The 15221-nt window shown below is 41.5% G+C and overlaps 2 protein-coding genes and 1 long non-coding RNA gene across 8 annotated transcripts in view; 2 read left to right on the forward strand and 1 right to left on the reverse strand.

The window, feature by feature from the left end:
* Window positions 1–8286, forward strand: part of cacna2d2a (calcium channel, voltage-dependent, alpha 2/delta subunit 2a) — a 146844-nt gene extending 138558 nt beyond the window's left edge. For all 6 annotated transcript variants that reach the window (XM_017408346.3, XM_017408348.3, XM_017408347.3 and 3 more), the window contains 16 exons: window positions 1159–1219; window positions 1845–1942; window positions 2291–2381; window positions 2489–2551; window positions 2731–2834; window positions 2939–3037; window positions 3228–3319; window positions 3415–3462; window positions 3556–3627; window positions 3718–3870; window positions 4388–4440; window positions 4731–4786; window positions 4945–5068; window positions 5360–5469; window positions 5599–5681; window positions 7116–8286. In XM_017408346.3, coding sequence (XP_017263835.1) covers window positions 1159–1219; window positions 1845–1942; window positions 2291–2381; window positions 2489–2551; window positions 2731–2834; window positions 2939–3037; window positions 3228–3319; window positions 3415–3462; window positions 3556–3627; window positions 3718–3870; window positions 4388–4440; window positions 4731–4786; window positions 4945–5068; window positions 5360–5469; window positions 5599–5681; window positions 7116–7238 — 1430 coding nt within the window. In that variant the 3' untranslated portion in view covers window positions 7239–8286. The remainder of the gene's footprint in view (window positions 1–1158; window positions 1220–1844; window positions 1943–2290; window positions 2382–2488; window positions 2552–2730; window positions 2835–2938; window positions 3038–3227; window positions 3320–3414; window positions 3463–3555; window positions 3628–3717; window positions 3871–4387; window positions 4441–4730; window positions 4787–4944; window positions 5069–5359; window positions 5470–5598; window positions 5682–7115) is intronic.
* Window positions 8287–9084: 798 nt separating this feature from the next.
* LOC119616950 lies at window positions 9085–11769 on the forward strand. Its single transcript, XR_005233056.1, has 2 exons — window positions 9085–9168; window positions 9380–11769. It is a non-coding gene; the product is annotated as an uncharacterized LOC119616950 (long non-coding RNA).
* On the reverse strand, window positions 11316–15125 carry abhd14b (abhydrolase domain containing 14B). Its single transcript, XM_017408116.3, has 4 exons — window positions 14996–15125; window positions 13929–14143; window positions 12539–12780; window positions 11316–12223 (listed from the first exon to the last, which is right to left on the reverse strand). Exons 2-4 carry the CDS (start codon window positions 14140–14142, stop codon window positions 12044–12046), a joined length of 636 nt encoding a protein of 211 aa, XP_017263605.1. The 5' UTR covers window position 14143; window positions 14996–15125; the 3' UTR covers window positions 11316–12043.
* Window positions 15126–15221: the final 96 nt, after the last annotated feature.

A 15221-nucleotide genomic window follows, 5' to 3' on the forward strand; every position in this document is an offset into this window, starting at 1 on the left:
AAATCAGAATCAGCATGTTGGAGATTTACAAAATTTAAAAATAGGAATCAGCCTAAAAATCGGCTATTGGTGCATTTCTATTTATAAGCCATTTATATTTTTATTACAGTAGAGAAAACAAGGAACACTTGGGGTCATGATATTTTGATAAAACTACTGTTTAGACTTTCCTTTTAATTATTTATCAAACACCTTTAACACCTGTGGTTTGTTAGCTGTCATGATATGTTGTCTTTAGCTGGAAGACCAACCCTGCTGGGCTGAGTTGTGTCCTGCCCACCCAGGTCCTCTCATATCGTCAGGTTTCACGGTGCTGCTCAGCACCACTCCTGACTCCTATGTCGCCCTTCTGTACTCCCTGTCTCCATCGGCTTGTTTCCCCTCCCTCCTCACCCCTCAGACTGTCAGGGGGCCCGGCCCAACACTTCCTCAGTAAACCTGACCCCGGATACGCATGGCATTGTGGGCGGAAAACTACCTGGGCACTCTATTTTTTTGCCGTTTAAATAAATACTTCATTTCTATGGCTCCTGGCGTAATGTGATAATGTCCTGTTGGATTTATCTGTTGGGGATTCAGTGATGGTTGATCTATTTCGTGTGCTGTTTGTTTTCGATAAATCAACCAAAGTTGCCCTTCGACATGCCCTTCACAATGTCATGCATTTCCTCCGATTGTGTGTCTCTCTGAGTCCCCTCCCCTGCCAGGCTGAGGGGTGACCTCTTCCATCAGGACCGTCACCCACCTTCCCCCGCAACAGTTGGCCATGTTGATGCCTGCCTGATCTAAAAGCACTCAGAACTCAGTAATCTGTCTGAGAACTCGCTTCTTGACAAATCACGTCCGGTAAAGTCAGCTCTCAGACATCCAAAACACATCCGATTGAAGCTAGAAATAATCAGAAAACCGTTTGTCCACAAAGTAACAAAAACAGTCAAACTCAAGATGCGAGTGCTTGCGAAGTTGTCGTACACGTCGAGTCAGGTTGTGTTTTAGGCACCATATTGGCTAACGCTGGTGTTACCATGATACCTCCGTGTTGCTATGGTAGAGTCCCTTCTGCGTCCCTGCACCTCTGAAGAACAGCTGCTGTTTACCCACAACTCCCCGCTGCTCTGCCCACTGCTCCTCCTGGATAATCTCCCCTTTCTGTTGCAGATTTTGAATCACTGCTGCCAAACAGTTTTGAGTCAGAAGGACATGTATTCATTGCTCCCAGGTAGCCCTCTGGCGAATGCTTGCTGTCATCAATGGTCATCAGTGTTTGGTCTTGTCTTCACGTAGTTTGATAGACATTATTAAGAATTTTGCACGATTTATAATTTTTTTGTTATTTTGAGCGGAGTTTATGATGGATTCCCAGAAACTTTATTATGATATGCTACCAGGATGTATACCATTTACATGCAGAAGACTCATTAGACCTTTGCATGCTGCTACTGTGTGCTGCTGCATGTTTGTGTTGCACAAACACAATATCAGTTTTTAGTTTGGTTGTGTGATATAATGCAGGAAATGCTATAATTTTTTGTATAGCATTTTTATAAATTGTCCGTTTTGACAAAACACCAGCGCATGTGTCGTTTTTTGTTTTTTTTTTAAACGTGCAATTTTTCAGCTGCAGATTGAATCCTAAATCCATTTTTTTTTTTAATCTTTTTTTTCTTTACCTTTCGAGACACGCATGCTGCACCCGTAATTAGATTTCGTATGAGTTCTTTCATCTCCACTCGGTCGTGTGTTCTTCCAGAAAACACAAATGAGGCAGACTTTTAGCACTGAGCGCCCGTTTGCTTTTTACCTTTTTCCGTTCCAACGTTTTAACGCTTTCCCCCGTTTCTCAGGGAGTACTGCAATGACCTGGAACTGTCCAACAACAACACCGAGTTTCTGCTCAACTTCATCGCTCTCATGGAGAAGGTGACACCAGACTCTAAACAATGTGAGTTTCATTTCTATTCAACTCACAATTTGCTTTTGATTTTTCACCAGTGCTGTCTACAATATGTCCTTTTGTGACAAAAATGAATAAAAGAATTTTAAGAAAAACTTTATTTTACCTGTAATGAATATGGGACATGCTTACAGGTTTAGTTTTTTAAAAATCTTATCCACAAACACATAAATACTTATCATTATTACCATTGATGTTATTGGTTCAATATTTAAATGATAAAAGTACGATCTGACGATAACTCGGATGGATTTTAGTTTAGCTGTATTGAAACCTGCAAGAATTTAGAAGTTTTTTAAACTGTGCAAGACTGTTTTCCCCCCTTTCTGCTGTCAGGTGACAATTTGCTCCTTCACAACCTGATTTTGGACACCGGCATCATCAAACTGCTGGTGGAGAAAGTGTGGAAGAATAAAGATTTGAATACGTGAGTTTCAGTCGTGAGAAACGTTTGTCAGGTTTTGACTGTGGAGGAGATTTAAGATTTGAAGCCTGTTTCTATCTTCTTCTTTTTTTTTCCATCCTGACATTCAGATACGGCTTCCTGGCTGTGTTTGCAGCAACAGATGGAGGCATAACGAGAGTCTTCCCAAACAAGTGAGCGCGCTCTTCGTCAGTGCTGTGTGTCTGAGCCGCAGCTGTTGTTTTAGCTTATTTTTCTAGCGCTCTTTACTTTTAAGGGTGTAAGTTAGGATGGTTAAGTGAGCGCGATAGGTTCAGGGAGAAGCTTGTACAGCAGAAATTTACGACCAGTTTTTCTGATCTTAAATCTTTAGGGCTGCGGAGACCTGGGAGGAAGACCCTGAGCCGTTTAATGCCAGCTATTACCGTCGCAGCCTTGACAACAGGGGCTACGTCTTCACAGCGCCGTATCGATCAGGTGAATAATCTTCTGTGTCTTTGGCTGTGTAACTCACACACAGTGTGGCTCTTTGTTTCTAATCCTCCTTGTTCCTTGTCTCTCTGTTTGGGTTTGTCTCACAGCCGGAGGGGAGCTGCTGAACCCAGAAAACGACACGATAGGTGTTCTAGTCAGCACTGCTCTGGACATTACAATAGGAGGGAAGACTATCAAACCTGCAGGTGAACTGACTTTGGTAACTGGTAAAATGGGTTAATTTAAGAAAAATGTTCAATGTTTCCAATCAACATAATTACTCATCTGCCAATTTGTCACCATATCCACGCTTTGCATCTGTTTATTGTGCAGGTTCCCTCTATTTGTTTTATGCCTTTCTTATTAAGTTCATTCTGCTAATTATTTTTCTCTAAGTTGTCGGAGTGAAATTAGACCTTGAAGCCTGGACAGATAAGTTCAAGATTCTCGCCAGCAATCACACAGACAATCGTCAAGGCTCAAATACGGTACAAAATACATGAAACGTTTAATTCAGGGGTATTTTTGGTCCTTATTTCTACAGTAATTCTAATTTACTAACCTGTTTTTTCCTCTGTGACAGTGCGGCCCAAACAGGGAATGTGAGATGGACTGTGAGGCCAACGGTGATGTACGTATTCATGCAAACTCTTTTGGACTTATAACGTTGTGCATCTTTTTGCTGCACCTCCAGGTAATGATCCGTGTCTGTGTCTGTGTGCAGGAACTCCTGTGCTATTTAATCGATGATGGTGGATTCCTGATCATGTCCAATCAGAAGGAGCACTGGAGCGAGGTTTTATTAAAAATAAATGAACTCCATTACCGATCGCAGTTCGGCTTTAACTGTTACGCAGAACCTGAGCTGCGTTTGTCGTCCTCGCAGGTGGGCAAGTTCCTCGGCGTCGTCGACCCAAACTTGATGTACGCTCTCTACAACCATTCTTTCTACAAACGCAAGAAGTCGTTCGATTATCAGTCCGTGTGTGAACGGATTCAGAACAGCGAAGCTGGAGCTGCTCCACGAGGAGTGTTTGTGGTAAGAAGAGAACTCCAAAGCCTTGTGTCCATATCGCCTTTTAGTTTTTAATGGAGGTAAAGTTCTGGCAGACACATCCTCACCTAATCTGCTTCTAATCACACGACTCCAACATGTTGCGATATAAAAAATACAATATGAAAGAGCAGCATTTAGTGTTCTGCTCCCATAAATTGGCTTTTTTGTGTGCTTGCTGTAACAATTTCTGTTCAATAAATCATACAAAAGTAAATTGTGGTGCATGTACATGACTACATCTGCCTCTGCTCCATTTTCTAGATTACCCAGATGACAGATTCTGAAATATGATTGGTTACTTGAAAAGTAGTAAAAGCAGTGAAATTCAGCGAGTGCAGCAACATTTCTATGTGTCCACAGATATACACAGGCATAAAAACACAAGCTTTTACTTTTAAATCAGAACCTTGATCAAATAAAGAGGCGGACGAGATGAAAATGTGCTGAATCAATAAAGGGTCTAATGGATGTTTGAGGTTTTTTTTCTGTGTTTCTTTAGCCCACAGTTGCAGATTTTGTGAACCTGGCATGGTGGACATCAGCTGCTGCATGGTAAGATTTGTAAAACACATAAACAGTCCACACATACTGCCTGTAGATCGAGTAAAAAAAGTGAACAAAACATCTTTCTATAGCTAAAACACATGAAAATAATGTTTTTGAGTTAATCTGACACAATTTTTTTAACTTAAATGATGAAAAGTGCAATGAAAAAAGGACAATAAAAAATAAAAATACTATACTTGCTTATTTTTATCAAACAGCATATGTCTTCTTCTTGAAATGCTTTTATTGCAATCATGCACTTGTTTAAAGTAAAATCATTCTCCTCCTCGTTACAGGTCTTTGTTCCAGCAGCTTTTGTACGGTCTGGCTTACCACAGCTGGTTTGTCACAGGTGGGTGACACTAAAAGATGCTGAATTACTAAATGTGCATGTTTCCTTATCCGTTCCATCATGAAATCGTACTATAATTAGACATGTGCAGAACCAGAAATCTGATCAGATGTGTCTGAGTTGCCCTATATTTCTCCGCTGCTCCGCTGATGTTGCAGATGAGGTGGATGCCGAGGGAAGCGAGTCAAAAGAGAGGAGTTGTGTAATGATCCAAACACAGTTCTACTTCAGTAATCTCAGCAGCAACTATGACATGCTCCAAGACTGTGGCAACTGCTCCAGGTCATTTCAAAACACACGCAGACACATAAAAACACAAAAGAACATAAAAATAAAATACTGCTGTGACAGAGATACAGTCAGCCAACGGCTTCAGAAACACTGCTGATAATAAACCTGCATTTTTTTTTCTTTCTTATGAAATGGCTGTAATATTGGCTAAATAAGCCTTGTAAGGCTATCTCATAAATCTTGCTGATCCATTAGCAAATGAGCATAAGATGCAAGCAAGCAGAGGGAGCTTGTTGACAGAGCTCTCTCTCTCTCTCTCTCTCTCTCTCTCTCTCTCTGTAGGCTGATTCATGCCAAAAGGATAAACAACACCAACTTGCTGTTTGTGGTAGCAGAAAAGCTGTCGTGCACCACCTGTGAGATCGAGATGCTTTCCCAGGACGAAGAGGAGTGTATCCTTTTACATGTTATACACCAGCTGGCACAGATAAATAAGAAGGGGGGGGAAAAATCACATTTGTTTGAAGGTTGTTCTTAGGGTTCAAATTCTGTTCATTTTCCTTAATTGCGTCCTAATTCAGTCATGGAGGATAATCCGTGTGAAGAAATGACCGTGGCACGCTATCGAAAAGGACCCTCCACCTGTTTTGACAATAACATTTCTGTAAGAGTTTCGGATATTTTCAACTTACAGTTGTTTCACTAGAAACGAGCAGATTTTTGTAGCATTTATTTACTTTGCTGGCTCAACAGACAGCAGAGTTCTTGTGTTGCAAATACCCATTTATTGCTTTAAATGTGTGTAAATTTGTAGCTGAAAAGGATCCCCATATATCCATACTTTACAAATTAAAATGCTAAATAGGTGCTCATTAAAGCAGCAAGCATCCTTTATATTTATAACCAGCCTTCAAAGGTTTAGACAACTCATAACCCCTTTGTATGTGTTATTATAACAATGTGGAATTAAAGAAAAAAATGCAAGCCTCTAAATTCAGAAAGATGCACTGAGATCGGAATAATCCGAGCACATTGAGAGGGTGGTTTGCTCCACATGTTGGCACATTCTTGTTGCAGTGTGGAGACAAACGTGTGCTGTGGCACATTGAGAGACCAGCTGCTCAACCAGTTTCATCAAACTGGACACAGGGCTTGGCTGCTTTCTCACTCATTTTCTGTCCAGCCCTTGCACTTCACCACATTGTGCAGCGAGTGCTTGGAAAATGAGAAAAGCAGACAAGTGAGGGACAAAAGAAGAAGAGGCTGACCTAAAAACAGCTACAACAAAGATCTGAAACAAGGCTTGAGCGATGCACCGTCCTTCAGTTGATCATCTACTGTATAAGTTTTCAGCTAACAGCTCTTTAAAAACCATCATGTAGGTGTTTTAAAATGCTATTTTATGAGTCAAACTGTGTTACATTAAGATTTTTATAGAAACAACTAAAGAAAATGGAACAAATTGTATTTTTGTGACAAACCGTTGGTAACAAAGTGCCTAAAAGTCTAAGTTATTATTGTTGCCAACATGTTGGTTGACACAATACTGGTTTCTCCTTGAGTTTAGGATTCTCCTTATGCTTGAATGATTCATGAGTCAGAATTAAGTAGCTTCACGTGAAAAACATCTGTCATTTTCTGTCAGAAAATGAGTGGAAAAGCAGATAAAGTCTAAAAACTGCCCTGAAACTTTAGATATTTTTGGTTGATTTCATGAATTACACGTTATTTTCTGAGCATAAAAACAGAAAAAGCTCCTAACCTTTCTGTTGTGCAGAAAGACGCATCTGCGCCTGACTTACAGTAAATACTCCCACTGTCTCGCTTAGTTATTACAGCCCTGAGCACTTTTAGAAAATGTCAGTGAAAATATGGTTATTGTATCGTCTTATTGGTGTAATGTTCATTACATACCTTTTGATAAAAGTCACAAACCTGTAAGGGCAGGGAAAGGTAATTTTAGATGATTAGGCCAGCTAATCTAGAACAAATTATTCTGCTAATGAACAAACATGCTTCAGGGTGTAAGTAAGTTTTTTATTTATATATATATTTGTATAGAAGATATGTAGTTACCCCATTTTTGTTCTTTTTGCAGGAGAACACATCGGACTGTGGGAGAGGTCACTCCTTCCGTCCGCCTTTCTACGCTTTACTGCTCATTCAGCTGCTTCTGCTTTATCCATCTGTCAGTCCCCACGTTCACTCACTATTACATTAACTCCACTCTCCCACAATTATCCTCCTTTTAGCCCGTCCCGAAACCCCCCACCACCACCCCACGTCCACAGTCTCTTACACCCCCGTTGGGTCAGTCATATGTAATAGTGGGACTTCCCATCACAGCAAGCTGGAAGCCCTGAGTACCGGACTACCAAGCTCAGGATGTTTCTGAGCCAGACGCCCCACCCGCCCCCTTTTGGATCATCAGAGGCAACTCAGAAAAGAGAAAACAACCCCTCCTTTCATGGCCACCCGCAAGTCCACCACCACCCAGATAAGGGAGGGGGATTAGGACAGGTTTCTCCCGCCTCACATAAACTGGAGATCTGAGGTTGCCTGTCCGCCTCTACCTCCTCCGACGGCGGGACTTCTTCTCCTTCTCCTCTCCGTCCTTCATCTCAGTCTCTCACCATTTGCCTCTCGTATACGGTTGTGGATCATTCAGCCAGTTCTAGCACCATAGAAGACGAAAAAAATGAAAAAAAAAAAAAAAACTGTCAAGTATACAAACGGATAAGTATTAACTGCTGAAGTGATGAGTATTCCAAACATACAGTGTATTTAGGTTTTAATTTGATGAGTTAAGTGTTAACTTAAAAAAAAAAAAAAAGACAATTTGTGCGCTATATCTACTTGCCAAAATGAGATATACCTTCACGTGGTGTTATTTTTATAGCCAAAACACAAAGAGGAAGTGGCTTTAGATTTAGGATAAAACCATGAGAGGAAGAGGAGACTCTCAGCAGCTGAATTCTGACTCATTTTGTGCAGCTCCTAATTACAGATTAATGCTTTTAAAAGAGGTCCACTGGGGATTATTGTAATTACATGATGGTGATCATATTTCTTGAAGTGTTTTTCCTCATATTTACTCTCAAACGCCGGTGTTTTCTGGCTGTAAAATCTGAATCAGCGTTCGGTTGCTGCAGGAACATTGTTGATGTCGTGTAGTTTTCTCTTTTATGATCGACCATTCTGACCTCGAGTTTAGACTGATGTTTAAAAAAAGAAAAAAAAAAAAAACATTTAAAAGGAAAAAAAAAAAACTCTGATGGAAAAACTCACTTCTGCCAATCCTCACAAGGCTTCTTCACCGATGTTCGTGACCACAGCTGTCGTCTATGTGCTTGAGTTGTGTTGCACACATCGCCTCACTGCGGTTCCAGGGGAGGTGTTTGCTTTCTTTGGGAGGGGCCAAACACGTTCCTGTTTCTGTTCTTTTTTCTTTTTTTCTTGGGGTGGGGTGGGAGGGATTGTCTTACCTTTTGACTGATGCTGTTTAAACTCCAAAAACCATCCGCTGCTGGGGGATAGGGGCTTATCAACATTTTCAGCTACAGCTACAATAAGAGGGGGGGGGGGCACTAAATATGGTGATCACGTACAGTAGTTGTCTGCTCGTAATCGGTCACGGTTTGTCATTTATTCTTTGCAATGTGGAAAGTTTGATTTTAGACTCCCATTTTTAGGAGCCACCCTGTTTCATAGTGCCTTGACGCACTTTGTTTTAGTACACATCGGCTGTGTGAGAGTAGAGCTACTGTATAGTACCTTTATAAAGCAGCCACGTTTCGAGGCTTTGAATGCTACAGGAGACTAAAATAGCTTTACACGGAGCCACCGCATTAATCGGCTCTCAGTTCAATGTACTTTCCCCTCTCGGCTGTTGTCGCTGTTCTCCTCCAGAGCCTCCTGTCTGCCATCATATGGAGCTACTATACCGTTCCTTTACCAAAACCATGTATAGAGCTACGATACACTATCAATATACAGCAACCTAACAGGCCATAGAGTGTTCTGTTTGTTTGTTTGTTTGGGTTTTTTTTTTTTTTTTTTTTTTTTTTGTGGTGGAGAAAAAGGGATGCGACTTAAAAACAAAAAGACCCGCCTATATATCAGTCTGCTTACGTGTTGCTAGAGGAGAAAAGGTGAAAGAATGTGTNCAAAACCATGTATAGAGCTACGATACACTATCAATATACAGCAACCTAACAGGCCATAGAGTGTTCTGTTTGTTTGTTTGTTTGGGTTTTTTTTTGTAGTGTTGTTGTTGTTGTGGTGGAGAAAAAGGGATGCGACTTAAAAACAAAAAGACCCGCCTATATATCAGTCTGCTTACGTGTTGCTAGAGGAGAAAAGGTGAAAGAATGTGTCAGTGTTTTCTGTTCAAATAGTTCTCAAAGCCTCTTTAAATGCCTTAGTGTTACTCGATGCGGAGCTCTGATACCCCCACATGTACCCCCTCCCCTTATTTTTCACCTCAAACAGACCCTGAAGCACCCCCTTTTTCTGGCTTTTCTTGGTGTTATGCAGTGAAAGTACAGTGAGCTCCAGATTTTTTTTTTTTATTCTCCCCTCCCCCCCTTTCCGAGCCCAGTATTGATTGATGCCTGTTTGATTAAATGCTTGGAGAGCGGGTGGGAGTTTTCTCCCGTTTTTAAAAGCCTCTGACCTTTGATGTGCACACCCACTCAAAACTCACTGTACAGCTCAGGTGGGAATGACTCGCGCGAAACAATTTGAACCTTAACTACACACTCTGTACAGTCGTCGATGTGACAAATCGTGCTGGCAACAGGAACTGCAGCTCAGGTCTCGGTACGCCTGAGGAAACGAAACGCTAAAAAAGAGAGACTGTTAAATTTAGGATTTCCAATTTGGCTCATTGCAGCGTCTGTCGATGCTGGATGCAGTTTGACTTCTCGAGCATTTGTTTGTCTCCGTCCTGTGCCATTATATCGTCATTATTTTATAACGTCCGTATTTCTTTATTTCCACTGTCTGTAAATGAACGCTACATGTGCCTGTGGAAATGTAACTCCCTGCGACTTCCTCTCTTTTCCCCTCCCCGATCTGTACGGTTTTTCACTTAAAAATATATAAAGCTAATTTGTGCACCTGCAGCAAGACCTTATGCACGCATACACCTGTAATCAAACATGTAATGACACTTATTTCTGCCCAGCTGGGAGATTTCAAACACCGAGCGGAAGTAAGGCGAGGGGCATCACTCCCCAGGTGTTTTTTTATTATTTTTTTTTTCTGTGAACAGGTGGGATTTTAGAGGCAAGCTCAGGGAGTGGGTCTCCACAGAGCAGCACGAGCCTGTTAAAACTCACGGGCGAATCGTACACTCTCTGCTTTGACAGATTTACTTTTTTTGCCAAAAATAAAAGATTTCAAAAAAAAAAAAAAACAAAGGGAAAAAATAAAAATTTGGACTAGCTTGGGGATGAGAGGGAGGGGTCGTCTTAAAATAAACAGAAGGAGGGTTTTAACGAAGCGGCGGCCCCCCTTCCTCTCCCGCCCCTCGCTGCCTCTGTGTTGGTGCGTCTCTGTGGGAAAGACGTGTGATTCTGTAGTCTGTAGTCTGGTGCTATGTGACCATGTTTGACAAGTGTGTTGGAAAAAAAAAAAGAAAAAAAGTTTAAAAAAAACTGCAACGTTTAGAGAAAAAAATAAACCCGTCAAACTCAAACTGAAGTAAAAAAATATATATATCTAGGAATACAGCACTGTTGATAAGTCTGAGAAATGTATTTTTACTTTTATTTATTTACTTTTTTTGGTTTAATTTCTGTGTGGGTGTGAATGTTTGTTTGCGTGGAAGATTTAGCTCCTCCTTTTTTTTTTTTTTCTTTCCTTTTTTTTTGGGCGCTAGTCCATGTTGCTCCATTCTTTTGTACAGATGAAGCTAAAAGAAAAAAAAAAAAAAAGAAGAGGGCAAAATTTGTAAAATATTGTGTCTGTGACTCCTTGTAAAATATTTTCAAATTGTTTATTACAGAGAATCAGTTATTAAATAATGTTCATATTTTTCACTTCACTTCACTGGTGTGTGGTGTGTTTTATTCACGAGCTCGTGGTCGATTTACAGTGAAGACAGAAAGTGGACTTTAGAAAACTCAACAATCAAAACGCGTACATCAACTCCAACCCCAGCGGATGATTTAGGTTGGAACAAATATCTAAAACACCTCTGATGTTTGAGTACTTATTGTGTTTAGCTGTGAGTTATAAAATAATGTGCATCAACAATTCAACCATTTAAAACAATAAATTAATAAAATTAATATAAAGTAGAACCCACTTTAATCATAAAAACAGATTTGATATTCCGGGACATATACTTCAAACCTTTAAGGGTGTTTTACAGTCATTTCCTTGGGGTTTAATGTGAGAAAGTTTGATTATGAGACATTTAGTTTTATGCATTCTTTCACACTTTAGTTTTTAAGTATCTTGTCTCTTTCCACTGGCTTCCAGTTGCCAGGCAACGGAGACTCAGGTGTTGTGTGGATTAAACAGATGAAACTCAGGATGTTCGTTTAGGATCTTCAGGGATGCCGATGAACAGGTTTTTAAGACTTAAACTGATGTAGCTTTAGCTCAGTAATCTAAACAGACCTGCAGGTGAGATTGTGTGGGGAGTTAAAAGCTTCCTGCAGTGACTAAAATTAACCACAAGGTGGCAGTAATTACAGGGCTGTGCTCTGGTTATGTAAAACTGTGAAGTTTGCTAATACAAAGGTTGTTACAAAAATGGTCTTTTTTGTTCCCACACAAGCTGCTAGCTGATGAATCAACAAAACGGTCGTTTCAGGCAACTCTTTGCGAATAAGCAAATATCCCCCAACATCTGTAAACCCTCTGCTGTGATTGGTAAATCCGATCTGATTCGTCTGCATCACTAAACTGTCAGAATCATCATGTGCAGGAGGACTTTGTGGCTTAAATTCCACAAATTTTCTTTAATTCCTCATCTGTTATAGCATCCTCCTAGTTAGGGATCTCTCCACCCTTTCACAGCAACCCCAGGAAGTCTGTGAGAGCTTTGTGCCAGGTGTCCGGGTCGTCCAGGTAACAGGGGTGACCCGCTCCCTTCATCACCACCACTTTGTGATTGGAGAGATTGCTCAGGTTACGGAGCGACACCTCCCCGAGCTGAGCGTCCTGGTCGCCGTAAACGATCAGCGCTGGAACCTAGGAATCCGTAAAGATAAAAAAAAAAAAATCAGATTAACCATTCCAGTGATTTCTCTTTCTGGATAAAATGTTTCAGAAATTGTCTTTTAAAAATCCCAGCCAATTGCTAAAACGATTTTTGCAGATGCCCCACAAGGATGTTGTGGTTAAAAATATAATTTGGCTGCATCCTCCAATTATCCTGTCATCATCAGAGGCTGCAGAAATTAGATTCACAACTGCTGAAGTTCCTCTTGAAAGAGGAGAGGAAGAGCGTGCATGCGCCAAGAGACAAAAGTTTGCAGAGGAAGAGGAGCAAATCTTCACCCACACCTTTACACTCTGGTACTGCTCTGCGGTGAACTTCTCGGTGCAGATGGGAGCAACAGGGATGTATCCTCGTATCAGAGACGGATGCTGCATCAGGAAAGGGAGGGAATACATCCCGCTGAGGGACGGGCTGATCACCACCGCCGGAGTCAAGCTCAGCTGCTCACACACCTCCTTCAGAAAGCCTGCGGGGGCCAGTTCTCCCACCGCTGCCGGCGCCTGGGCAGACTTGGACCGACCGAGTCCTGTAGCAGATTTATGGAAGTTTGGGAGGAAAGTTGTTAAAAAGCAAGACCAGGTTCTCCTCTTAAATGAATCTAGGGTCAAAAATCATTCATCATCATGGTGATTTAAAGGTATAAAAACCTCCAGAACTCCTCATGTTTTAATTTCTGGTTTTTTGACAGTTGCTTTTGCAGATTTATCATCCTTGCCTCAAAACCATAACCAGGCTGTCTGGTTTCCTGATTCGTTTCGATGAAGAAAATTTGAATTTCAACTAATTATTTTGTGTTTGTTAGCAAAATAGCTCACGAAACAGAGGACCAAATTTCAATGGCACTTTCACAAAGAAATTATTCGGTGTACAGCTACAAATAAAAAACTTTTGGATGGCCACCACAGCCAACTGAAAACAACAGAAGATTTGATAGAATTCAGTCAATTTCACAAAAAATGAGGTAATATTTGGTTGGGATGTGCACTGGATGTACATCTATAACTGATTAACTTTTAGAGTTCTCAATCTATTTCAACATAAAAGCTAATCAAGCTTTACTCAACACAAAAATGACAATAACTCAGTAACTCATTTTTAACAGATATTGAGCTGATGTTAAGCGAGGTAGTAGCGGAGACTGATCCCCAACACAGACTCTGAGCGGGAGTTCTTGCATAACGTTATTTCTGAGGTTTGACTTCTCAACATGAAATGATCTGAGTTTAAAACTCCAGCACGAAAGGTGGCGGGAGACATGCATTCCTTTTATGATTAGTTTTATGACTGCCTTTAAGACAGATATGCTATCTGACACTGAAACTTGTTTTCCAGTTTTATGCTGGGACTCGGTGATTCAGCATTTTTTGACACCTAAAACTGACTCCTATAAAAGCTCCTTTGTTCCTCCTTGGTTTTGCTTTTACTTTTGATAAGTAATGCACTTTGTTACGTTTATTGAAACACTCTTTATACAGGAAAACACATCCTGCAAGCACAAACGTGAGTACGATCACACTGATGACTTGGACTTTCCCATTAAGTCGTATTTGAAAACCTAATTTTACAAGGACTTTTTTTTAGGGTGTCTGGATGAGTCCGCCTGCTGCAGGTTTCATCTCTGCGCTCGTGCAGACCCGTGTGGGAGGCGGAAACGTTTGCTCGCGGCGGACGCACCTGGCAGGTCGATGGCGACCGCACGGCAGCCGGCTCTGGCCAGAGTCTCCAGAGTGCCGATGCTGAGCCAGTTCTCTGATGAGAAACGGATGCCGTGCAGAAGAAGAACCGACATCTTGGCGTCTCCCGTGGCAGGCTCGCCTTGTCTGTAGAAAAGTGGCTCTTTGCAGACCGCCACCTGCACGCTCCCCTCGGTCATCTTAACGGCTGACATCCTACAGAGAAGCCGCAGATGTATAAGAAGAAGAAGAAGAAGAAGAAGAAGAAGAAGAAAGTAAACATAAGAACAGTTCAATCTGTTTGTAAAACTTTCAAAAGCAGCTTAATAATTTTGGAAATTACAACCATTCTGTAGTTTCAAGACAATTTCCTACATTCTTCTTTTCTTTGTTGTTTAAGACAAATTACAATTGTGTGTGTGTGTTTGGGGGTTTGTCTGTTAGCAAAATATCTCATGAACGACTGGACGGATTTCAATGAAACTTTCCGAAAGCAATCATCGGTTGCAGATCTGCAACTGATTACCTTCTGGAGTCAATCCAGGTCAAGATGGCCGCCCCAACCGACTGCCATCACACTGAAATCGCTCTAACTCAGTAGGTTTTTAGAGACACCGAGCTCGAATTTGTCGCGGCAGTAACTGAGAGTCGTTGCCAACACGTCCCCCGAGCGACACGACATTTTTTTTTTTTCAAGGTTTGACTGAAACCACACCTCCATTTGTTATGGTGGCGGGCGATACGCATTCCTTGAAGAAAGCTAGAGGGATCCAATCAGCAACAAGAAGCCGCTGCAGCCGCTGCAGGCTCAGATAAGGCCTGCATTAGTCGCACTTTTTCTTTGCACAGCGTTTCTGTTAGTTGTCTCCTCTTAAAAACAACAACAACAAAAAAAAAAAGTCCACCCTCCCTCGGCCTGCCGTCCACTTTTGAGTCTGATCGAAGTCCAGATCATTTTATTTGTGACAGATCAACATCCTGACTGACACACACTGCACATTCTGCACACTTCAACCCCAAAACGCGATGGCCGCCGATGGGGGGAGGGTTCCTGCTCCTGCTCCTTACCTGAAGGCTGCTGTTCAGCGAAAGTGAAGAAGATCCGTGAAGCTGCTGAAGTTTCACTTTAACTCCCGGAAAAAAGAAAAAAAAAAGACCCAAAAAACAGTCTGGAAATTTCCCTACTGACGTCTAGCGTCTGCTGAGAGAACTGCGTCTGACCTGCAGACACACACGCGCTGGTGTGTCTCCTGTCTCCCTGATTAATGATTAATCAGTGCATTGATTGGCTGTT

The sequence above is a fragment of the Kryptolebias marmoratus genome, linkage group LG4, assembly GCF_001649575.2.
Source record: "Kryptolebias marmoratus isolate JLee-2015 linkage group LG4, ASM164957v2, whole genome shotgun sequence".
Taxonomy (NCBI): Eukaryota; Metazoa; Chordata; class Actinopteri; order Cyprinodontiformes; family Rivulidae; genus Kryptolebias; species Kryptolebias marmoratus.